Source organism: Myiozetetes cayanensis, unplaced genomic scaffold (genome assembly GCF_022539395.1).
Source record: "Myiozetetes cayanensis isolate MyiCay16 unplaced genomic scaffold, myiCay2020 scf13, whole genome shotgun sequence".
NCBI classification, from domain to species: Eukaryota; Metazoa; Chordata; class Aves; order Passeriformes; family Tyrannidae; genus Myiozetetes; species Myiozetetes cayanensis.
Genome location: NW_026086937.1, coordinates 23160158 through 23183163, shown reverse-complemented (window position 1 = coordinate 23183163; position 23006 = coordinate 23160158). Strand labels below are relative to the sequence as shown.

Below are 23006 nucleotides of genomic sequence, written 5' to 3'. Positions count from 1 at the left end.
GGGGCGTCGTGAGGGGCAGCAGGGTGCTGAGGGATGAGGCTGTGCTGGTCTGAATTAGAGAATGCTTCGTGTGGGATTTGATCAAGTAATTTACCAAGACTTTCCTGCAGCTGTTCCTCTTGTCTTTCAGCCATAGACAGTATATTTCTAGTTGGTCATTTTGATTTAAAAGAATATCTATATAATTTTTCCAATTTCTCCCATGGCTCTTTCTCGAAAGACAATGATGTTTTAATTACCACATTTCTGACTTCAGAGTCTTATATTCTACATCTGTAACCTCTTCAGGAAATAGGGAACTTCTGATTTCCTTCTGCTCACAAGATAAACAAGCTCCCAAAACTGCACAAATAACTCCTTTACATTTTCTTCTTTCTATTTTCAGCTGATTTATACACTGTACTATTCACTCTACTATATTTGTTCTCATCCTTCCAACATTTCTGGGCCTGTTCTATCCTTTCCTGGGTCGGTGCACACTTTTATCTCTACAGTAATTTATCCATGGCAATGCTGCCACTGTCAGTTTAATGTTGCAAGAACATAACTCTGGGTGTGACACCAGGTGGATGAACGGTCTGTGAATGATAGGCCTGGTCACATTCAAAAGAGCCACTGGGGGTCACGAATAGCACAGGTTATTGAATGCAACAGATACAGTTCTTTTAGATTACTGGTGGTAAATACATTAACTGCAGAGCAGCTCTATAGAACACTGCCAACACAATTGCAATCACAAGTTTAATATCACAAGTTTAATATTTGGCAACACTTACCAAATGATGTCTCTTCTGGGGAGGGTGGGGAGGATGAACTCGTAGATCTGACCCAGCAATTTCATTGAATTCTCATCCCCCAGTTAGATGCAAAAGTGGGGTATTTCTTGTGCCTTATGAACCACTACTGTGCAAAGTGGATTGTGGTCCAACCTTCTGTTCCCTGTGGGTATGTTGTACAGAATATTTATAGGTAAGTGGTGGACTTAGTTTGTACAGAGCATTTCTGGGTAACACAAACCACGAGACCTCCATCCGGTTTTCACGTTTGCACTGTGGGCTCCATCACGTCTCGAGTTCTGCATTGTCTGCCCTGTTTTGTGCTTCCAACACCAATGCCTGGCTGGGTGAGCCCGCTGTGCCCACGCTGGTCACAGTTCCCTCTGCTTAATCCATCAGGAGAGCCTGGTGAGTGCCAGTGCAGAGAGGGATCTTAATTTTTTTCTAGAACTTTGGGTGGGTTTAATTTCCTTTCTTAGGATTCCTGTGAACTGCACTGGTGGAAAGCCACAGGAAATGTCATTGCTAGAGGAAACCTCAGAAGGAGAGGGTATTATGTATGTAGTGACAAAAGTCCTGCACCAGTTGAGGACTGGAGCTGGCTCTGAGTACGAGTTCAAATCACACTTCTATCACAATAAACCCCTAGCATGGAGAGTTCTGACTGGGCTATTCAATCAGTGTATGTGAAATGTAATTAAATTTGAATTACAAACACTGTAATGCAAAGTTTACTGAATGAAAAAAATCCCAAGTGTCCATGAATTGTTCAGTTGTTCAAGTATTGCTCTTTACATTCTTGAGTCAGATCTGCTGTTGTGCTTCCAGCCAGAAAACTGTGTTTCCTGTTAAAAATGGTACTCTGGGACTGCACAGCCACAGTTTACATCTGTGTCTGCCCTGATGTGGCTCTCTGAAATGACAGTGTAGGTTGGGGCCTGAGACTTTCCCTACAAACTTCCTTGTACCTTTTTCTTTCAAGATGGACTTTTAAGGACCAAAATTCCATGTCAAATCTGGACAAATTAAATATAGTTATTTGGTATTTGGGAATTGGGATGTTGTTGCATAATTCATTTTTAGCCCTGGGAAAATATTTCACAAGCAGCATCTTCAAAGAGCTGCTTTGTATGTGAGTGTGTGTACAAACCAGTGATGGGGGATTATCACAGATACAGCATGTCAGATAAAGTAAACTGCTTTTGGGGTGATTTTCCAGTGAAGTGTTGTCTGCACACAAGTTGTCAGGCTGCAGAGCAGAGGCTGCCCTGTGTGCTGGGAGCGTGTGACTGAGTCTTCCCTTCCCAGATTTCATATGGATGCCCCACTCCTGGCACTGCCCTTTCCAGAAACAATTGATTGCTTTATCCCTTTAGTCCCCTGGAAAGGGGGGGACCATTCTTCAGGCTGTTCTTTGAAGGGTATGACCTCAACACCCGAGTGTGGTTGCTTTGGGTAATAGATTTTTTGGTGTGAAGTTCTTATTAGGAATTAACGGTACCGTCTCTCCTAGGAGGAAATCCTGTGTAAATCCATCCTTTAGCTAAAAAATCAGTGTGTAGTGGGAAAGGTGGTATGTGTGCATGCTGTCAGGAGGGTACACAGCTGCTGAAGGGATGTGGGTGCCCATCTGGTGGTGTTTTTGCAGCCATCCCTGCACTGCACCATCAGCTCCACACTGTGCCAGGGCGGATCCTGGACCCTGCACACCTGGTCTGCCACCTCCTCACCTGCCCTTGGTGTCCCTGGCTAGGGACACACAGGGATTTTTCCACTGAAGTGGCTCTTTGGGCTCTGCTGGTGTTGTGTGGGAATTCCACCATCGACCTGGGAAAAGGTCACTGTGAATTTAACACAGGAATTGTCAGGCACAGTTTAACAAACCATAAACCCTCGGGGCTGTGCAGCTGTAAAAGGGAGGCCAGAAGCACTTGGTCTTGATTTACTTTAACCATATAAGACCTAAGAGGAAAGTCTTTGGTTAGGAATGTCTGTGTACAGAACCAAATATTATCATTCCATTCAATTTACTGCTCATGGGAATTTAAACTGTGGCACCCAGTCCCCAAAATGGTTCTCTTCACATGGATTTGTATGTGCATGGACCCCTTAGGGTGCAAAATGGCAGATTTCGTCCCAGAACCAGTCTTTGAGGGTGTGTGTGAACAGTTTTCTACAGAACTGCTTAGGAAACAGGGTTTATCTGTGGTATTTTAGCCATTTAAAGTATTTTTATTTAAAGTAGGATAAATATCCAAAATGTCCTGTCTTCCTTTCCAGAAATGTTCTCCCCTGGACAATGTAAGTAGTTTTATAATACTTTCATTAATTCAAATATTATCATACTTATGTTTCAGTTTCTTAATTATTCATGAAACAAAATCTAAACCTAAACTAGCACTTTAAAAAAAAAAAAAAAAGGAAAGAATTCTTGTTTCAGCAGAAAACTTCATCAAAGATGTTCTCGTGCAGAATCTAATCTTGTTATCTGAGTGCCTAATTTTCAGGGTTTTCTTGTCAAACACTTTTTTCCTGTATTGAAGGACAGTCCTTATCTATGTAAGGCACTGCCTGATGGACTGTTGCCATCTCCTGCCTGTGCAGCTGCACTACATCCCAGGGCTGGCTGTGAGCAGGGATTGCTCAGGGCACCTGCCTGTTCCTGACAATCTGCCCAGGAGCCTGTGCCACCTTCTCCCCTCCCATTCACTTGGCACCATCCACTGGACCCTGGGGATGCCGACCCCTCTTGTTGGATCCTGCTCTGAGGTCAGAGCATGTCTATCCTGGCTGGAGCCTCCTGCAGCTCTGGGTTATTTTCTGAGCTGAGACAGCCTTAGGTTGGCCTTTAAACAAACCAACCAACCGACCTCCCGAAACAGCCCCAAACCTTCCTGGAGTGAGCCTGATCCCTGTGGGGATGGGATTTGAGATGGATGTTGGTAAGCTGACACAGAAAAGCTGAATGTGTCTGCATGTTCCTTAATGAGGTTCCATGGTCAGATACTCAAAGAGACATTTTATTTACATGATATACAAACAATCTCACAAATGAGCAGAGTCTCTGTGGGTGCCCTCAGACATCAGTGTATTCGTGGTAGATGCGCACCTCTGATCTCCTGACACTCTGGAGGGACCTGATGCTCTCACTCCTGGTTCTCATGTTGGATTTCCTGAACAGCCTTCGTGAGAACGATCGACACATGAAAAAGTAAATGATTGGATCCAGACAGACATTGCATGCGGACAGGAACAGTGTCATTTCCTTACAATAATACAAAATTTTATGTGCAGAGTCATCTAAAATTTTGTCCAGATGACTAAAAGTAAAGGGTATTCGACACAAATGATAGGGCAGAAAGCAGGTGAAAAACACAGCCACGACAACCCTTATGCTCTGGTTGTGCTTCCGCTTTCGGCTGGATGAGCTGATGAACTGCTTGCTGGATTTGTAAATGTACCTGGAGATGGCAATGTAACACCCTATCAGCACGATCAGCACCACTACGAACATGCAGGTGTTGATGTAGATGACGGCCGAGTGCCACTTGACCCCCAGGGGGGACTTCAGCTTCAGGCAGTCGTCGATGTTTCTCCTGGTGGGGTAGCCGTTGGTGAGGATCAGGTTTGGCAGCGCCAGGAACGCCATCACCACCCACACGCAGGCCGACAGGATCTTGGTGAAGGTGATGCTGTACATCCTGGAGTCCCCGAAGGGCTTCACCACCTTCAGGTAGCGGTCGATGCTGATGAGGCCGAGGAACACGATGGTGGTGTACATGTTGGCGTAGAACAGCACCGTGGTGTAGCGGCACAGGAAGGAGTTGAAGTGCCACGGTCCCAGCCGCGAGTCCTGGATGATCTTGAACGGGAACGTCAGCGTCATGAGCAGGTCTGCGACCACGATGTTTTTGAGGTAAAATATGAAACTGGTTTTGTTTCTGATGTGGAAGAAAATCCACACTGCCAGGCCGTTCAGCAGGAGGCTGGCCAGGAAGATGACAAGGTAGAGCACGGGCAGGACGATGGTGGTGAACTCGTCACGCGTGGAGTTCCCCAGGGAGCTGGCGTTGGGCGAGGAGCTGTTGTCTGGGCTGAGGTGATCGTCTGTGGGGAGGAGGGAAAAGGAGTTGAAAGCTTTTTCTGGTGTTTTACAAATGGGGCCGTTTTAAAATTGTCCCCTCTGAAATGTGCTCTCTCTGGGCAGTCCAGAGGCTGCTTGGGTGAACCATGAATCAAAACTGCGGGTTCTCAGCTCTTGGCTTTCCTGACAAAATGCCACTTGTGAGCTGAGATGATGTTTGTCAGGAGACAGGGCTCTGGAAAGACTCCTCAGGCCTATCAAAATGCTCATTTAAAACTTAGTTTACTTAAATGTATTTAAAAATCACAGTCTCTGGGGGATTTTAATATTTCATGTGTAAATGTTTGTGAAAAAAGTTTAGACTTTTACAAACTCTGTCATAAAATGACAGTACATTTTGTTTCATGTTGTTTATCCTCTGACCTTGGCTGGTGAGCCAAACCAGGCTGGCCCATACTGAAATGACTTATTTCTTTCAAATGTTGGTAGGAACTGACAGTAACAGCGTAAACACTTCTCAATCATTTATATTCCATTGTTATTTTACCTGGCAGTTTTCCATAGGACAAATTGTACCCCATCCTTTGTGCTGCTGTAGGTTTTCAGCTGAAATGCTCTTCAGAAGTCCCACTGGCAGCTGTGGATCCAGGATGCAGCAGGGCCTGTGCCAGGACGATGTTCTGGGGAAAAAAAATCCAAATTTAAAACAGAAGAGCCCACCTTCCCCTCCCTGACAGGGAGAGGAACTTTGTGAAAGGAGCTGCCTCTGGAATTCCCAGTGAGGGGCTGAGGCATGTTGAGGGCTGGTCTCTGGGTACTGCACAGTGGTTCTGCTGTCAGGGTCTTCATTGCCCCATCCCCACTCATTTCAGTGATGAATGCCAAAGAGTGGGATTTTTTTTTTTTAATTTATCATCTCTCACTTCTTGAAGTAAAAAACTGCATGCATAATTATATGTGTATAACTTCCTAATGTATCCCCCAAGTTGGGGTGGAAGTGGCAATTTGCTGTTCCTTTCTGATGGTTTGAAAAGCACATCAGAACCTGGCACATGGGAAACACTCAAACCTGCAGGACCTCACCTGTGCCATGATGGCATAACAATGTTTGACATTCTTCAAAGGGGTTTTGCCAATACCAGTTTGTAAGGCTGTGCTCCAGATTGGGCTTTCTTTTACCAGTATGCAAATGCAGTAATTTTTCTGTGCTTCACTTTCTGCTTACAAGTTTTGATAGGAAAACTGGCAAAATGGTTGGGATCTCAGCAATTCCACCAGCCCTGACTGCTCTCATGGGAATGTGGAGATGGTGGAATTCCTGCAGCCCTCTTGCAGATCTGAACCTGTTTTTAGGTGCCATCCCCACGTAGAACCTCGCTGTGTGGCACTAGATGGCACCAAAGCAAGTCACTGAGTGTGAAAACATCAGTAAAAACTTTAATTCCGATATTTTAACCTTGTTATCAGTCTGGCTTCTTGCCTGGCACTGTTGGCTCTGACAGCAATGATACTGTCAGGGGTGTTGTAGGTATTTTGTTTTCTCTAGGTCTGAGCAGCAGTTACCCATCATGTTTTGCTGTTGTTGAGGATTTGCAGCTCTCCTTTCTGCCCAGGAGGCACCGAGATCAAAAGAATATGTGATTTTGTGAAAAGATGCATATCTAACTCCTTATGCAAATAAGGTACTTATTTCCTTGCTTTTCAGAGCTCCTTTTAAGTCTGCATAATTCCTGGTCCCTGGAAAACTCCTTGTTCCCAGGCTCTTCAGGCAAATGCTATCCTAAACCCTCAGTCCAGAGAAGTCAGTGAATCCCAGGATGTGTTGCCTGGGATTCGAGGGAGAGCAGGTGGTGGCTCCTGTGTCCCCGAGCTGAGCCCTGTGAGCAGCGCTCTGTGCCGGCACCGCTGAGCTCAGCAGAGCCTTTGGAGCCTGCAGGGGGTGGAGGAGAGAGGCAACACCTGCAGCCACCTGCCCTCGTTGCACACTGAGGGTCTCTGTGCTGCTGCAGTTTGGAGCTTTGAAGGCTTCAGCAAACAGGGCTGTGCGGAGCTGCAGGGAAGGACTGGCGTGGTGGTCCTGCTGCACAGGCTGCTCGTGTGACAGAGGGTGGGATGCACGGCCGTGATCCTGCTCAGACTCGCCTGTCCAAGGGTGTTTCCATGGTTTCCTGCCTCAGTCTGTCAGGCTGAGGGTTGCTGTGCTGGGCAGAGCACTCAGCAGTGTGGCTTTGTTGCTTACATGCTGGGGTAGGTCAGCAAGGCTTGTCTGAGTCAGAGCTGGTGCATCCCTGGGCTCTGGTTCTCTCTGACAAACACCACTACATTGCAGAGGAACAAAGTTATCCTAGGTAGAGAATTCACTGTTTTTCATGCATTCTCTTGCAACAGGAGATGAAGACTGTCTTCTCTTTAGGGAGTATTTAGGTATTTTGTAATTGCTCACTGACTGTGTGTTCTGATAGTGGATTTTTTTACTTTTTTGAATGTGGTATTTCCATGTTCAGCAGGGCTGGCTTTCCTCTCCTTGCCCAGTTCTCTGGACACTTTTCTCACCCAATTTCACCCAAAGCAGCTGTCTCAGTCTGCTGTACAAATATATTCTGCTTGGATGGCTTTGAAGATGCACAAGAAGCTGCTCCTCTTTTCAAGTAGCTTTGTAAACCAGCATACATTTTACTTCTTGTAACTTCTGCACTTGGTTGGTGGTTGATGAGGTAATCTCTTGCTGCTGATGTGAACAGACTGGTTTATGTGCATGACTGTAACCTCAGAGAAGAAATGAAATAACAGGCTGCATAGCAGACTTCAGTGTCAGGTGGGCAGGGAATGACTATAAAGTTTTTCTAGTGACTAAGGCTTGAAGTTGCCTCCCTGTTTAAAGAAATTGTATAGCCTCAAATCTAATTGCTCATTCTTCATCTTATTTACAACTATTTAAAATCAGAAAACTCTCTTTGCGACCTAGACCAGCTATTCTAGGTCATGGAGCTGCAGAGTCTTAAGTGAGGTTTTTATTTGAACACGTAACTTGTTGATATGTGGATTTTTGCCAGTCCCTCTGCATTCATCACCATAAGGTTGGGTAAATGACAGAGTTAATGCAGCAATAGACATGTGAGGCAGATATTAAGTCTGCTGTTGGCTGGCTGCAATCACGTTCTTTTCTGTTGCCTGTCAGAAACAAACAGGGAGTTATTTGTAAAGATTTAGGGGGAAAAAGCATTGGTGTGGGCTGCAGAGTAAGAGCATGTGTGCATGAAGCTGCTGCAGGGAGAGACATGGAGCCTGTGACACTGCTTTCTGTGTCAGCCTGCTCCTGTCCTACATTCCCTGAGACCCCCGAGCCCACTTCTGCTCTGCATCCCCTGACCAAGCCTTGATGCTATGTTTTCCTTTGCCTGCATCTGTTTACCCTCCTCAGTGCTTTGCCTTGTTCACTACAAGCCCAGTCCCAGTAACTGGGGCACTGCCACCTTTCCCTTCCTCGGAGGCCTCTGTCAAAAATGGTCCCTCTCCCTTTTGGGAAAGGTGTATGTTAATGTGCTGGTAAGGCACAGTGGAATAACCTGAAATTCCTGTTGGAATTGCTTCTTACATCAGTGAGTTACACCTCTTGCTCTCTCATGCTTTGCACACTTCATTGGTTTTTGTAGCCAGCACATCCCAGTCCTTGGCCCTGCCTGGGGTGGGGTGGGAGCTCCTGGGGTGCCCCTGCCTCGACCACGCTCTGGGAGCCCCCGAGTGCCCACTCCTGTGTGCCCACTGCTGCTGGCTGAGCCTGGGGGGTGCCCAGACCCCGTGTGCCAGAGCCAGCCTGTGCCTCGGCTGGGGACAGGGTGTGAACAGCCCTGGGCACTTTGTGCCCTTGGCCCCGCTGTCCCTGTCTCTGGAGCGAGGCAGAGGGATGTGCAGCTGGCCTGGGCAGGATCCCTGTGCCAGGAATGCTGCCTGCTCAGTGGCTGCATTGCAGAGAGGCTGAGAGGGAAGGACTGGTGTGTCACTGTCTCCTGCTGCAGCTCACAGTGCCTGTCGGCTCAGTCATGGCCAGAAACAGGAACCTGTCTGCTCAGCAAGCTGCTCATCTTCTCCAGCATCTGGCATAAAACCCCCTTCTGGGTTTTCAGGTTCCTCCTTAAACTTCCCCTAATTTCCAGCCTCCTCTCACATGTCTCAGAGCAGCACAGCATCCTGCCCTGGCCCAGCTGCAGTGCTGCTGGCTTCCCTCTGCTGGAGCAGTTTCCTGTGTCTCCAGGGTCCCCTTCTGTGCCTGCCCTGTCCCATCCATTTGTCTTCAGGAGAAGACAGGTGAGGTTTCAGGTGTTGGTCAGGGCACAGAGCTCCCTGAGCTGACATCCGTGTTGGAGTGCACGTGGGAGGATTGTCCCTCTGCTCCACTGCACTGGGACCTGCTGCTGATGGGGACACTGTCCCCACATTCACTGTGCCCAAGAGAAGAGTCCCTGTAACCTGCAGAGTCCCCAGACACGGGCACTGACTGACAGGGTGGGTTGCTCTTCCTCTCTCCTCTGGCTGTGACAGCTGCAAGTGCCACGTGTGGCTCCAGTGCCTGGGCTGGATGTACCTGATGTCAGAGCAGATAGCTCAGTGTGCTCACTCTGCTGTGCCTGTCTCCTCCTGTGCCACACTGAAATCTCACAGCCTGTTTGCACCTGTAACTCATTGGACAGGTGCAGGAGTGGCTGCACTGGGGGTAGCACAACACTGCATTTGATAATACCATCTAATACGCAGAATTCTCATTTTGGGGGATATGCCCTTAGGATAACATGATTTCCTCACTTTTAAAAAATAATTTAGGCAAATCTAATTTTCTCATAACCAGTTTTGGAATATTTTATCCAAATGCAACCATTATTTTTTTCCTAATTTCAAGTGCATCATTACAGCCCATATTATCCCCTGCACGGGGGTGCTACCTGCGCTATCAAGTTCTTACTTTCTTCATCTTTTGAACACATCAAAAGTTCAAGGATTGTATTACATACTTTGAATCAGATTTTCTATGCAGAGCTTACAAAATCTAGTAACTATTGTTAATTGTTACCATAAGACTCTTTTAAGCTTCTTGCAGAGCCTAAGGCTGCATGAATTCCCTTTCCTCTCGCACAGGCACCGTGGTTCCCAGATGATGCTGAAGGAATTCTCCCCATCCCTTGCTGCATTAATGACCAGCACGTGCAGCGTTCACGGCCCAAAAGCAGCAGGTAACGTTGGCAGTTGCTGTGGGTCTGGCCAGGTGTGCTGGCCAAGGTCCTGCGTGCAGGAGGGGCTCTGAGAGGGCCCAGCCCTCACTGGTACCGCTGAAGGGATGTGGAAGGAGTGTTGTAGTGCCAAAGTACAGCTCCACAGCTCCCATGGGCTGCAGTGGCTTTTGCATGAGGAGTTAGGAGAGATCTGCCAACAGAGCTGGTCTCACCTGGGCAGCAGGTGAGTGGCTGCTCTCAGTGCAAGAGGAGCTGGGTTGCAATTGCTGGCTGCTCTTTTAGTGATTTTTCTTAAAAAAAAAAAAAAAGAGTACAAGGCAGAGGTTGGCAGAGTTGGGATAATGAATGTTTTGTCAGTAAGGCAGTCTCTAATTAGCAAGGAGGAAAGGATTATCTCCGGAATGTTTCCTTCGCTTCTTTCTAGAAGATGCTGCTGCCCTTTTTTTCTGGTTGTACAAAAGCTGCTGGCAGTGGGAGCTGTGCTGTAGCCCTGTACAGCTATGCTGCAGGGAGGCTTTCCTTGAACCCCACCCCCATTGAGAATGTGCCACATGAGATGCAGTTCCATCCCTCAGCGGGGTCAGGTGTAAGTGGAGGTCCCAAAGCTCCTGTGCAGGTGAGCAGGTGGGTCCTTGGTAGTGCCAACTGCCAGTGCCATGTGCCACTCCTGCTTCACTCTGCAGCCCACCAGCAGACCATGGCTTACTGGGGTGCCAGGCTCGATTTGTCAGAGCTTTTTGCTGAAAATATCAGCTTTTAGGTTTGATTATTGGTATTATGCAACGAAAAACATTAAGTGAAAAATCTCATAATGACACTTCTTTTAAAAGAGTCAAGATGTTGTCTGGGGTACAAAGACAAAAATGCAGGTGTGTGATTGGTAGCACTGCACCTTCATCCTTTGGAGCTCTGGCTGTTGTGCATCTATCAGGTCCCTCAGGGGACCCTGTGAGAAAATAGCTTGGGAAATCATAATAACTACTGAAATGTGCATGTAGCCAGTGCCATTTAAACCTTTCAGTAATTCCAGTCTCGTTTCCAGGCATTTTACTTGGCATTGCAGCAGTTGTTTTTTATATGCAATCCTAATTCACATCACAGAAGGACCAAAAAATCCTCATCTGCTGTTGTCAGCCTTTTACTTTGTGCTCTGGTATATCCTACTGTGGCACAATCAACAGTGTGAGCTACTTGCACCAGCAGCACTGCTTGAAAGAGGAAGGAAAAGGACAGGGGGATTTTGGGGTACATCTGGGAGAAGTTCTGCCTGGTGCAACCCTGGTTTTTCATGCATAGCCCAGAGAGTTCCCCCACTCTGCTGCTCTCGGAATGAACAGGCTGCCAGTCCCAGGGCGTCGGGTCCTGGCTGTGAGAGCTGCTGCTCCTCCTCCCACCCAGCTCTGGCTGCTCTTGGCTCTTTGTACAGCAGCAGTGGCTGCTGCTGCACTGAAATAATAGAAGGTGACAGAAGTCCAATTTATATTGCTCAGCATCAGTTGTCCCTTTCATAGTCACTGACACTTCCTGAGGAAAAAACAGATGCAGCGGTTGCTGCAGAACCTTGTGAGAGGTTCATTGTTAGTCAGGTGTGGAACTCAACTCCTGGTAACTGACAGAGTGATGTTTTAATTTTTTTTTTTTTAAGATGTTATGGTATTTTTTATTTTGGAAAGGGCTGAGATTGATGAAAAGCAGGAATTAATTTTGCCTCCTTCCTATAGTGCTTTCCTGGCAGCCCTGGGTTTGGTGTCTGCTGCAGGCTGGGTTCCTGCAGAGCTGACAGCTCTTGGTGTGTGTCAGGTGCAGATTCACTCAGTTCCAAACTGTTAGTAAATACTGCACAGTTCAAGTGTAAGGTTACAGTTGTATCACAGGGGCCTCAGCTGTCGTCTCCTGGTGCTCACTGGGTCAAAGAGGAGGTTCTTTGTGAACTTTGCTGTGTGAAGGTGAGCAAGGGACTTGTCACAAATGAAGAGGAGTGTCCTCCATCAGTGGTTCCTGGTCTGGCTCCTGCAAGGCTCTGTGCTGAGGGCAGTGGAAAGGAGCATCTGAAGGGCTGCTGTGGTGTTGGACACGCTCTGGATGGTGCCTCACTGGCCTGGTGCTCATTCCCTGTCTGTGTCCCTGCCCGTGTGTGTCCCTGGCTCAGCTGTGGGGCCAGGGCAGTCCCGACACCCAATGCCCTGGAGCTCTGGAGCTGCAGCCGCTGGCAGGGGTGTGTGTGGCACATGACGGGCTGCGGGGTGCAGGTGCTGGGCGAGCTGGTCTCCCTGCTCCCTCCCTGCCCTGGAGGGGCCCCGGCAGCCTGGGAGGGAGCAGGGGGTGAGACACTGGGCTGAGCTGGGACAGGCAGCCCTCGCTGGGGAGGGAGAAGGGACTGATGGCTGATGCTGCTGAAAATGTGCTGCTTTTCTCTCCCACCTCCCTAATGCGAACAGATGGTTTCTATGTCTGAGGTCCAGACACACCTTTTGGCCTCTCTTTCCTCTCCTCCCTCCTGCAAGAGCTGGGGGTTGTCCCAGGTTCTTTCAGCCCCCCTCAGGAGAGGGTCTGTGGGGTGCCCCAGGGTTGCTGGCCCACCCACAGAGGGAGGTGAGGAGAAGGTTTTCATAACGGAGAAGCACTGGTGGCTTCCGTGTGCTTGGGGCCGGTGCCTGGGAGTGAATCAGTAACACCAGCCAAAGGTTGCCTGAGTTTCCTGGTTTCCCTTTTTAAAGATTGCAGAATCTACTTTAAAAAGATGGAAAAAAGCGTGAAATGCTCCCAGTTTACAGATGGAGCACACGTAAGGAGAGGGCAGGCGGCTGCAGCCCCTGCAGAGCACAAACAAGTCATTTTTTAACACAGACCCTCGAGTTGCACTGCTCCGTAACCAAGAACGTTCTTTTCAGTCTAAAATCTCCTTAAAAGACAAAGGTTTTTGCAAGCACCTTAGATGTTTCCCAAGCTGTGAGACTCACCAGATCTATAGTCTGTAAGTTGCTCATTCGGAGCTATGTGGTTTTTCCAGTGAACCTGACAAGTTTTAACATGACCTGAGCGAACTATGAAGGAAGAGAACCTTTATTCTGTTAATATAGTGAAGAGAACTCAAGTTTGCTTTCCTGTACTGAAAAAGGTGTATGGTATAAACCCTTTTATAGCAAATTCAGATTTTGTAGTTACTGAATCTTACTTTATGTGAATTAAGCTCTGCCAGGAAGCGAGTTACTGAAACCATGGACCCACCTCACTTTGAGTTGTATCTTAGAATGAAAGATTTAGTAGAAGCCCATTTTTTTGCTATTGGGAATAAGGTAACAAGCACCGTGTAAAGAATAAATAAAAGGTTGGTAAAGTCATGATATTTTGAGAACTTTTCGTACTTTTAATTGATCTGATATTCAGTATATGGTTCCCAGTCTGGTTTTCAGCAACTGTATCTTAATTCCTGTTGTGTTTTCACTCAAGGGTGGTTAAGGGCAAGTAGAGTCACTGAACAATTTATCGAACCCTTTCCCATGGTCAGAGCTCACTTACCTGTCACCATCGTCACCTTCGCCTTGTCTCGGAGCTGCATCCCGAAAGCGCCTCAGACTCCTCCAAAACGCATCTCGAAGCTACAGTAGGCAGGAGAGTATTCCCTGGGAGAAGGTAGCTGAACAAACCATGTCTGGCAGTAAGATTTTTGGCTTCTGATGGCTTTTTTTTTGCGATACCTGATCAGAGAGTCAAAATTCCCCTGGCCAGGAGCAACTGGAGCGACTGGCTTTCTCATTCCCGGGAATGACTCACATGCCAGGGTAGGTGAGCGCGCTCCCGCTCACTTCCTGGCTCCGGAGCAGCTGGGGCGCCCGGGACGCAGACAGTGATTCACCTGGGAGGTGGGTTCGTGCCGGGGAAGGCAGAGCCTTGGTGCAGGACACGCTGAGCCTGCAGTGGTGCTTCAGTGCAGCCCGTGCTGCCCTGCCTATGCCCTCTGGGGCAGGCAGGGGCTGCAGGGTGAAGTGGATTTAACGTGATCCTGAAAAATCTGGCGCTGGAGAGATGCAAATATTTGTTAATCGAGATTATCATGTCAATTATTAATTTGACTATATTTAGACATCTTTAGTGCTGTGCTCTGAACAGATCCTCTCTTCTAAACAGCATTTAGGATCAAGGCAGAATGCTAAGTCTGTCACTCAGTACAACAGCTGAAATGGCTGGAGTGCCTGTTTCCTGCTGTGATGATCCTTAAGAGTGACTGAGCCTGCTGCCTCTCACAGCCCTGCCTAAAGTGGTCCTGGCTCTACACGAGTTTACAATCAGGCTATTTAGTGCCTTAAGAGCATTGAAACAATCATGGGACAAAATTGGGACAGTTCTGTTGGGACAGAATTCTGCTTTGTGTCAGTGGAAGATCAAGTGGGTAATTTTCTATTTCTGTCACCTTTAAAAGAAAGCAAATACCCGTCTCCCTTGTTAGAAATCAGGAGAAAAGAAAAAATAATATCCCTGCTCTGAGAGCAGTGGCTGCTGAGGCCCTTTTCTGCATGTTCTCTCTGCGCTTCTCCATACACATTTTTTATTTTTTCCCTGAAGATCTGAGGGACTGAGCCCCCAGCCCCTCTCTGCTGAGACCAGACACCCCTCTGCTAAATCCCAGGTTTCCACAGTGGGCAGACTGTAAAATTCCCTCTTGCCTTGAGTTAGGCACAGTCACTGATCACAGGAGGCTTCTGGCACAGCTCGCCTTTGAAGACTGGCTTTTGCAAGGCAAAGCAGACTATGCAGATGAAGTTGTAGGAAGACGGGTCCACTCTGGTCTGTTTTCAGTTGGCTGTCCCTTGTGCTTCAGGGTTTGGCAGGTGCTTCTGTTTTGTTCCTCTTCCAGCTGCTTGTTGGAGATAGGAGAGTGAAAATCAGAGGGTATGTAGAGGGTTTGTACCCTCCTGGAACAACCTGCTTCACACTTGTGCTGTGCACGAGAGCGTGTGCTCTGGAGCTGAGTGCTGGGCTGCATCCTGGCCGTGGAGCCCAGCTCCTGCATCCTGGTGTGGGGCATAGCTTGGCCTTGGTGTGGTGTGTCTGCTCCTGTGTTTTCAGGCTGTGGGCTGTGGTCCAGACACAGCACAACAGCACATTATGGCTCCATTCATGTTGTTCTGCAGGCTCTTGCCAATGCTGGTGGTCCCTCAGGCTGGGGTCTCAGAACAAGCACAGCAGGATGTGCTGTGGAGGAGGGAAGAAACTGGAAGTGAGAACTGAAAGGTTTAAAGAATTTAACTTAATCTCCTACAGAGACCAAGTGTTTATGAACCAGCACTCTGGGAATGAAGTGCACACACCAAAGCTGGTGTGTGAGCAGTGGTCAAATAACAAATAAAATCTACACCAGAATGGGGTTTTGGCTTGTTTGGTTTTTGAGTGTGGTGCAATGACACATTAATTTGTCTTTAAAAATCCCTGTGTTTTGGTGCCTCGGTAAAGCTTGGCAGGTTAGAACCCAGTGCCCTGGCATCCCCAAGCAGGCTCCAACGCAGATGTGTTGCTGGCTGCTCCCAGGCTGGAGCAGGTCGGGACGAGCCGACACATGAAATGTGGGGAGTTTGTCGTAAAAACAGCGCGGAAGGAACGTGAAGCTCTGATGTAAAGAAAAACTGAAGGTAACCTGTAACTTCACTATTGTTCATATTATTTAAAGGCTGGATGTCCCTTTTTGTGTTCTGGTGATTAGAGAGCAGCTCTCAGATTTCATAAGAACCTGAACGTTATTACAACAATTACTGGGTTGCTTCATTCTAAAACTCCTTCACTGCCATATTTAGCAATACAAACTGCAGGGTTATGTTAAAGCAGATTCACCACCTGGGTAACGCACAGGACAGGCTGTTTCTGAAAAGTGGCACCAGGACCGGAGTTTGCAGCACAGGGAGGATTCTCCAGTATTACACCTGCAGATGCGAAGGTGCTTTTGTCAGGGAAAGTGTCCTGGAAGAGCTGATGCTTCCCCTTTCCTGAGGTGGATTACTCCAGTCATTGTGTGATGCCTGTCACTAACAGGGAAGGAAGGAGGAAAGGAGCTAATTAAGAACTGACTTTAAAGGTTCAGTCCTTTTTTTTCTTCATCCTTAAGTTTCTCACAGCCTGAAGTTCCAGGCTTTGGCTGTCTGATCCCAGCTGTAGGCTCAGTCCTGTGCTGGTGCCTTCACTGCTCCCCTGCTGGCTCTGTGCGTGTGCTGTCGTGTGGGTCATGCCTTGACTGCTTGGCTTGGCTTCCCAGCTCTTATTCAGGATGCAAATTGTTTGTTTGCATTTCTAATTAAAGTACTGCTGCGTGCTATGAGAGTTCTCTCAGTCCTCAGAGTTGTAGGAACCTGGCTGGGGGGATAATGTATTGCTGAGGGGGATTGTGGTGCTGAGGGTCAGGACATGTATGAAGAGCAGAGTTTGGGACTCAGGATTTACTGTGCTGTCCCACCAAGCAGAGGCAGTCTGAGGCCTCGATGGTGCAGGTGTTAGGCAAGGGTATAAAATACTTCCCTTATCTGAAACACAAGCAAAGTACAAAATACAAAGAAATTTATATAAGCCTTTATGTACCCAAGTGAGTGATTTCCTACCAAACTTGACTTCTGAGTACCCTGTAGCTCTCCTTTCAGGAACTGAATGATGTGTAGAGGTGTTAAGGACAAATGTCAGTAGTTTCTGTGTGAATTCTGGCCCATGGGAGCCTGGGACAAGGGTCATCTCTCTGAACAGGTTGAAGACCTGGTGCCAGTTTCCAGTTTCTAGGTTGTCTGGAGTGAGGGCAAGCCATGCAAGGGAAGATTTGGCTGTGGGAAGGGTGAGCCCTGCTGCTGCTTTCTGGTGTGATGGGCTGGAGTGAGTACAGGTATGGTGGGAGTGGTGTGTTCACTGTCCTATACAGCTGCTGTATCAGCAAACAGCAAGGGTTTCTCTCAGGTTCTCTAAACATATCTCCCTTTTGGTCAGGTGCAAAACATAAAATACTGCTTTGAGTATTTCTTTTGAGCCTTAAAAAGCAGAGACCTAAACTGTGAGGCATTTTAACTGTTATGAGTTTTACTCCATCTAGAGGCATGGATCTGAAAATTTACAGAAAAACATGCAAAATCCCAAGTCTTAGAATTGAGGGCCTTTTGTTCCCTTAAGTGGATCAACAGGTGTCCTGTCCTTGCAGTCACCTTGTCTTCTCTGCTACAGTTCAGTAACTCTGGCTCCCTTTTACCTACCTAAGAAACAGCAGCTGAAAAACAGATGATTAAGGCTCCTGAGAAACCTTTGGCACACACCTTATTTAAGGAGCAACTCAGCCCATTTTGTGGTTACACCCGCCCCTACACGCAGGCTCTGAGCACTGAGCTGCGTGAGCTGCCAGCGTGTGTGTGCTCAGCGTTACATGAGCGTCGATCTCAAGCAGTAGAAATCAGAAAATAAAAGAAATCTCCACACTGGAATAAGTTTTCTCTACTTCACCATTTTCTTAGTTTCTCCCTGCCACACTGCTCAGTTTTGCACTGGAAATCCAGAGCTGGATGTCGTGAGCACTGGGGACCTCTGTGTTAGCTGTGCCAGTGGGATTCAGAGGCAAGAAGGAGGACCGAGCTGCAGATGTTTGTCCTGGATTCTCCCCTCACATGTCCAAGGTTCAGGAGCACAAATTTCAGTGGGCACCTGCCTGGTGGAAGGTCACAGCTGTTTTACAGACCCCTTCTCCCAGTGTTTAGCTCAGGCCCCTCTGTTCATTTCCACAGTGTGTCAGTAGGCTGGGAGGAACATCTCCAGCCTCCTGTATGTTCCTTTAAGCAGTTGCTAAAGTGGTGACTATTTCAGCAACTAAGAATTCAATATATTTACTTTTCCTAAAGGAGCAAAGTTAATCCTGTTAACATTGTATGCGTGTGAGGAGAGAGGAATTAATTCCTGAATAGCATTTAATCCCAAGAGCAAGACAATGACTGAGATAACACTGATTTATGGGGAAATTCATAACCAACTGGAAGCTGACTGGGGATTAGTTCAGTTTCCAGCTGTAGAAGAGTGTGGCAGCTGTGGAAGGTATGTAACATGCCTGGTAGAGAAGATGCAGTGGGTAGAAGTTGCTAAATAAGACATACATCTCCCTGTGTGGCAGAGGCTGGGGAACCCCAAAGGCAGATGTAATTAATGCACAGTAATCTAAAACAGCTTTGAAAAAATCAGGATGTATGGAGCAACCTGCTGGATTGGATTAGGCTGCTGTAAATAATGAATTTCTAAAAATAGCAGTGAAGTGGTGATCAAAGTGTCTGGCACATGTGAGAGGGCATAAAGCTGTCAGGGGAGCTGACGAAGGGGTGTTTGGGGATAAGGGACATGGCTGCTCTACTTTGTAGAGGTGGAGCCAATAAGTGGTTGGTATCTATTTCATGTCTTAAAATAGTGATGTAAATTCCAGTATTTTGGGTTAGAAAGTACTTCCTCTTGAGTCCCAGTCTGTGTGGGATAGCCAAGGAAGAGCTCTGTGAGTGGTGTGGTGAGCCGGGTGGGGAGGGTCAGGCAGTGTTCCTTGCTCCCTTCTCTTGGGCTGTTGTTGGGACTGGGAAGGGTAAATGTGCCACCAAGGGGGACATCTCTGAGTGTTCCCTTCTGGTGAGTGGTAGGGTAGGGGTGAGCACCAGCAGCTCTGGGGTGCCCTTTGTGGGGGATGCAGCCCTGGGTGCTCTGCTGGCCTGGACAAGGAGTGTGCCCTGGGGGGACCTGGGCATTGCCAACACTGTCCTCCACCAAAGTGCTGCTGGGAGTGGAGAGGAATGATGGTGAAACAGTGTGGGTGGCAGGAAAGTATTTAAGTGTGTGAGAGAGGCAAACAGGGACAGGAAGGGACCGTGTCCTTCCCTCTGTTCTTCCTCTTCCCTGGCTTGTGATGTGCAGCCAAGATGACACCCAAGGTAGGAACTGCTCACATCACAGTCAGCTGCTCTGGGGTTTAACCCCAAATAAAACTGAACTGTCCTCAGAAGCAGCCGGAGTCAGTAAGCTGCTCAGGTGTTAGTGAGCTGTTGTAGTTTAAAGCATATAGAGTTAACCCTACTGTCTTATGGATTGTCTTAGCAGTTTGAACGAGAGCTTTTTGCCCACTGAGGCTGACCAGTGAGTGTACATAGAAACCCTATTTTGCTGTTTTTATTAAGTTTTAATATTACAGTACAACCACCCTTTTGTTTTCTCCAACAGAGGTAAACCCAAACCATTTTTCACATTCTCTATGAACACAGAGTAGAGCGTGCAGCTTTGGAGTCAAGACTCGGTAGGAGACACTTGTGTGTCCAGTTCAGTTTTTGGGTTTCTGTGAACCGCTCTCTGAAGGGTCTTTACTCTCCTGCATAACACCTTCTCCACGAAGGGCTTGCACAGGAACATGTAGATCAGGGGGTCCATGCAGACGTTGGTGGCCGCCAGCCACAGTGTGCTCTCTTTGGCCACGAAGAGCTGGTTCTGCAGGCCACAGTCCATGCGGGCACTCGTTTGGCTCAGAGTGTAGGGGACCCTGCTGAAGTGGAAGGGGGCAAAGCATAAGAAGAACACGGTAAAAATGATGAATACTTTCCCCTTGATCCGTTTTTCCCTTTTGTTGTCTTTCTTCTGTGTTTTTACGTATGACTCATATACCTTTTTGGTGATAATTGTATAAAATAGCAACATGAGGATGAGGACAGTCCAGAAGATGAACTGACAGATATAGTTGACTGCTTCATGCCACTTGAGCCCGAGGTAACTCTTCAAGGAGGCACACTTCCTCACGGACTGGGGCGTCGCTGTCTTGTTGGACAAGATTGTGTTGGGCAGAGAGAGAACAATGAAGAAGAGCCAGACCAGACCTGTGAGGATCTTTGCTGAGGTCAGGTTTTGCACCCAGAACTTCCCAAAAGGTCTCACAATCTTGAGAAATCTGTCAAAAGCCATGAGCCCGAGCAGCACTATGCTTATGTACATGGTGTCATAGAATATGACGGCTGAGAAGCGACAGACAAAGGCTTTGAGCTGCCACGGTCCCAGGCCAGAGTCTGTCAGGATCTTTAGAGGAAGCATCAGGGTCATTATAAGGTCAGAAACTGAGATATTTTTCAAGTAGACAATGAAAGTTGATGTGCTTGGAATGTGGAAGAAAGCCCAGCAGGCCAGGCTGTTCAGTACGAGTCCCAGGAGGAAGATGAGCGTGTACAGCGCTGGGAAGAGCAGGCGGGTGACGGTGGTGTCGCGCTGGCACGGCGGGGAGGAGGGTGCTCCGCTGGTGTAACCCACAGTGCTTGTGTTTGCAGAGTCTCCCATTGCTTAAAACAGACTTGGATGAAAAGGAGAGAGAAAACACAAAACGTAACTTTCTGCATTTAATGTTACGTGCTCCTTATGGTGATGGCAGGTTTGCATGGATAAACACAAAACCTGAGCATGCCAGACTGGCCAATTTCTCTTGTGGTCCATAGAAAATCTAAATCTTTGCCCGAGCTTAGGCTGTTTACAAACTAACATCCCCTGAGAAGTTAAAATGGTACATACTTATTCTGGAGGCCTAAGGTAACGACATAGAGGGGTGTCAGAGCAGATTGCCTGGAGCACCGTTTGTCTTTCCTTGGAAATGTATTTCAGCATGGCATAGAAATGTCCCAGCTGTGGGCCAAAAGCCAAGCACTCCTGGGGAAGTGCCTTCTGGTATTTCTTTCCAAGCACACACCGTTTTGCTTTCTCTACATCTGTAGATAGCATTTCCAAGGTCAGATGCCCGCTGGTGGTTATCAGCCCCGAGCACCCCTCGCACCCCCGAATGCTCCAGCCGTGCAAGTACCTGAGCAAACCTGCAGCAGCTGGTGCAGAGGCCTCCGTGACTGTCCCCGGCTCATCCACTGTTCCTCTGCCAACAGAAGCCTTGAGCAAAGTATTAAGAAAGGGGAAATGAGTAGAAAGATCAGACCTTTTTCTGCTGGTGTGTTGTGTGGTTTCCTTCCTCGTTTTCATGAGTTGCTGAGTTAGTTAATCATGCTTTCTCTCTTCCCTTTGCTCTGCATGAGAAAGGATACTGCCTTCTCGTAAACTAGTAAAGAAAGCCTGACCCTGTCCCTCAAGACAGACACATTTCTGGGTTTGTGTGTGTGTGGGACAGACCTGCTGCACCTGCTCTGGGCATTATGACTTGGCTCCTTTAGAGATGCAGGATGAACAAACACAGAGTATTTCCTGACAGTTTTCCAGGATAATCTTCAAATATAGCTCCTAGTTGTTATTTGTGTGTGTGAATTCGCTGTTCTGGATGGCACTAGTCATTGTCAATGTGTGACCAGAGTCTGCTCAGAGCCACTTTACAGTGGGTACTTGACTCCAAAACCATGTGCACCGACGTACTCAGGAACTGCCCCCTCTCCCTGTGGCCTGGGAATACTGACACAGGAACCTGAGCCCAACTTTGGATCTCCAGAATGGAGATCCAAAGAACTCCTGGTTTATTTTGGTCTGTGTAGCCAGATGATGCACTGTGCTGGTTACAACCACTTTCTGGTCCTGGCAGGAGCTGCTGCTGCATGGGAGGCTGTGGATTGATAATTTGTTTGTTAGGTGTAATGCTGGAGTTTGGTGCATTTCTCTGTGAACAGAGCTGTTTGTGTAAGTCCATTCCTGCCCACTGATGTGGCAGCTCTGGCTCTGTGCTTGCTGCAGTGTGGGAAGTGCCTCGTGGTCAAGCCATCCCTTTGGGGCAGGCGGGGTTGATTCACTGGTGCTTGGGCTGCAGCTGTGTGACAGGGAGTTTGTCCATCAGTACCTGATGCATTTTTGTTAATGTGGGGGCTGGTGTCAGTGTTAAATGGCTGGAGAGATTGAAGAGCCTTGAGGATGGCTGGGATGAAGCTCACCCTTGCCATTGCCATCAGTTTGATGTGTCCCTGGCTGCCTAACCCACCTTCTGTTTGCCCCTCAGGGACTGTGTGAAAGTGGCACAGTCCACTGCAATGCTCCAGGACTGATGTCAATGCAACACCTTCTGTGTCTTCTTCCAAACTGAGCTCTTGATGCTGTTCCCAGCTGCCAAAGGCAGCAGGTACCAGGTAGCTCTGAGTGTTCCATCAGTGATGACTGTGTGGGACACAGTGTCTGCTGTCTGAACAGCTCAGCAGATCAGGGAAAGCAGCTGCCAGGTAATTGCTACTCTGTCCCTGGGTGTAGGTGCAGAAAATGTGTGGAATGACTGCTGGGTGGGAGTGGGGCATCTGGCACATCCCTCCTGGGCTCTAGTGGGAACTGATGGGCCTGGGGGCCTGTGGGCTGGTGTGGAGCATGCTCTGGGGTGACTGGCACTGTTTCCAGGGAAATCCTGGTGCTCTGTGCTCTGTAGTGGAACCCAGTTACTGATTGTATCAGCTGGGGCAGGGGCCAGCGTCAGCAGGGCACAAAACGGTTTGTGGAAGGTTTAACTCATCCTGAGGTTATTAGACATGCACAAACCCCAAGGCTCAGTGTGGCACTAAGTGAGCAGTGAGTGAGCTGCCTTTTAACTTCTTGGGAAATTGGGTTTCAGTGGTAGAGGTGCCGTGGCAGGCAGGGATACATACTGGGAAGGGTGGACAGGCGATGGCTTGGGCAGGACCGAGCTCTTGTGTGATGGTGACACATACTGATTAATTGTTTAACTGCTGTTTGCAGTGCTGATAAATGAACCACAGTTTATTCCAATAGCCCATGGGCTATTTCATGTGTAGTTCCTGTGATACCTGAAGATGTTATGTACCTGAAAATACTTCCCTGTTTGTTTTTTTTTTCCCAAGTTTTCCAATTGCACAAGGGGAAATGGTTAAATATTTTGTATGGTGCAAAAACTGTCCTTAATTATCAGTGAAATGTTACTCTGAGACTGTCTTTCCCCCAGATCTCAGTGTGCTGTAAGTTGGGACTTTATGCATTTTCTAA

At 47.9% G+C, this 23006-nt stretch overlaps 3 protein-coding genes across 4 annotated transcripts in view; 1 reads left to right on the top strand and 2 right to left on the bottom strand.

The window, feature by feature from the left end:
- MED12L (mediator complex subunit 12L) overlaps positions 1 to 23006 on the top strand; it is a 97641-nt gene that overhangs the window by 41483 nt on the left and 33152 nt on the right.
- On the bottom strand, positions 3853 to 5441 carry GPR87 (G protein-coupled receptor 87). 2 transcript variants are annotated; one of them, XM_050307944.1, is made up of 2 exons: positions 5408 to 5441; positions 3853 to 4883 (listed from the first exon to the last, which is right to left on the bottom strand). In XM_050307944.1, the coding sequence occupies exons 1-2, from the start codon at positions 5439 to 5441 to the stop codon at positions 3853 to 3855; spliced, it is 1065 nt and encodes a 354-aa protein (XP_050163901.1). The 2 variants fall into 2 exon arrangements, with proteins under 2 accessions (XP_050163901.1, XP_050163902.1); XM_050307945.1 differs by having other exon boundaries at positions 3853 to 4865.
- P2RY13 (purinergic receptor P2Y13) lies at positions 19226 to 22756 on the bottom strand. The gene is made up of 2 exons (XM_050307947.1): positions 20896 to 22756; positions 19226 to 20394 (listed from the first exon to the last, which is right to left on the bottom strand). The coding sequence occupies exon 2, from the start codon at positions 20379 to 20381 to the stop codon at positions 19350 to 19352; it is 1032 nt and encodes a 343-aa protein (XP_050163904.1). The 5' UTR covers positions 20382 to 20394; positions 20896 to 22756; the 3' UTR covers positions 19226 to 19349.

Excerpts from the sequence above, each read along its gene's own strand:
- GPR87 (XM_050307944.1), bottom strand. The coding sequence starts at position 5,441 with ATGGGGTACAATTTGTCCTATGGAAAACTGCCAG. Across the intron at positions 4,884-5,407 it reads GTCCTATGGAAAACTGCCAG|ACGATCACCTCAGCCCAGAC; the intron begins GTAAAATAACAA and ends TCCTCCCCACAG.
- P2RY13 (XM_050307947.1), bottom strand. The coding sequence starts at position 20,381 with ATGGGAGACTCTGCAAACACAAGCACTGTGGGTTACACCAGCGGAGCA.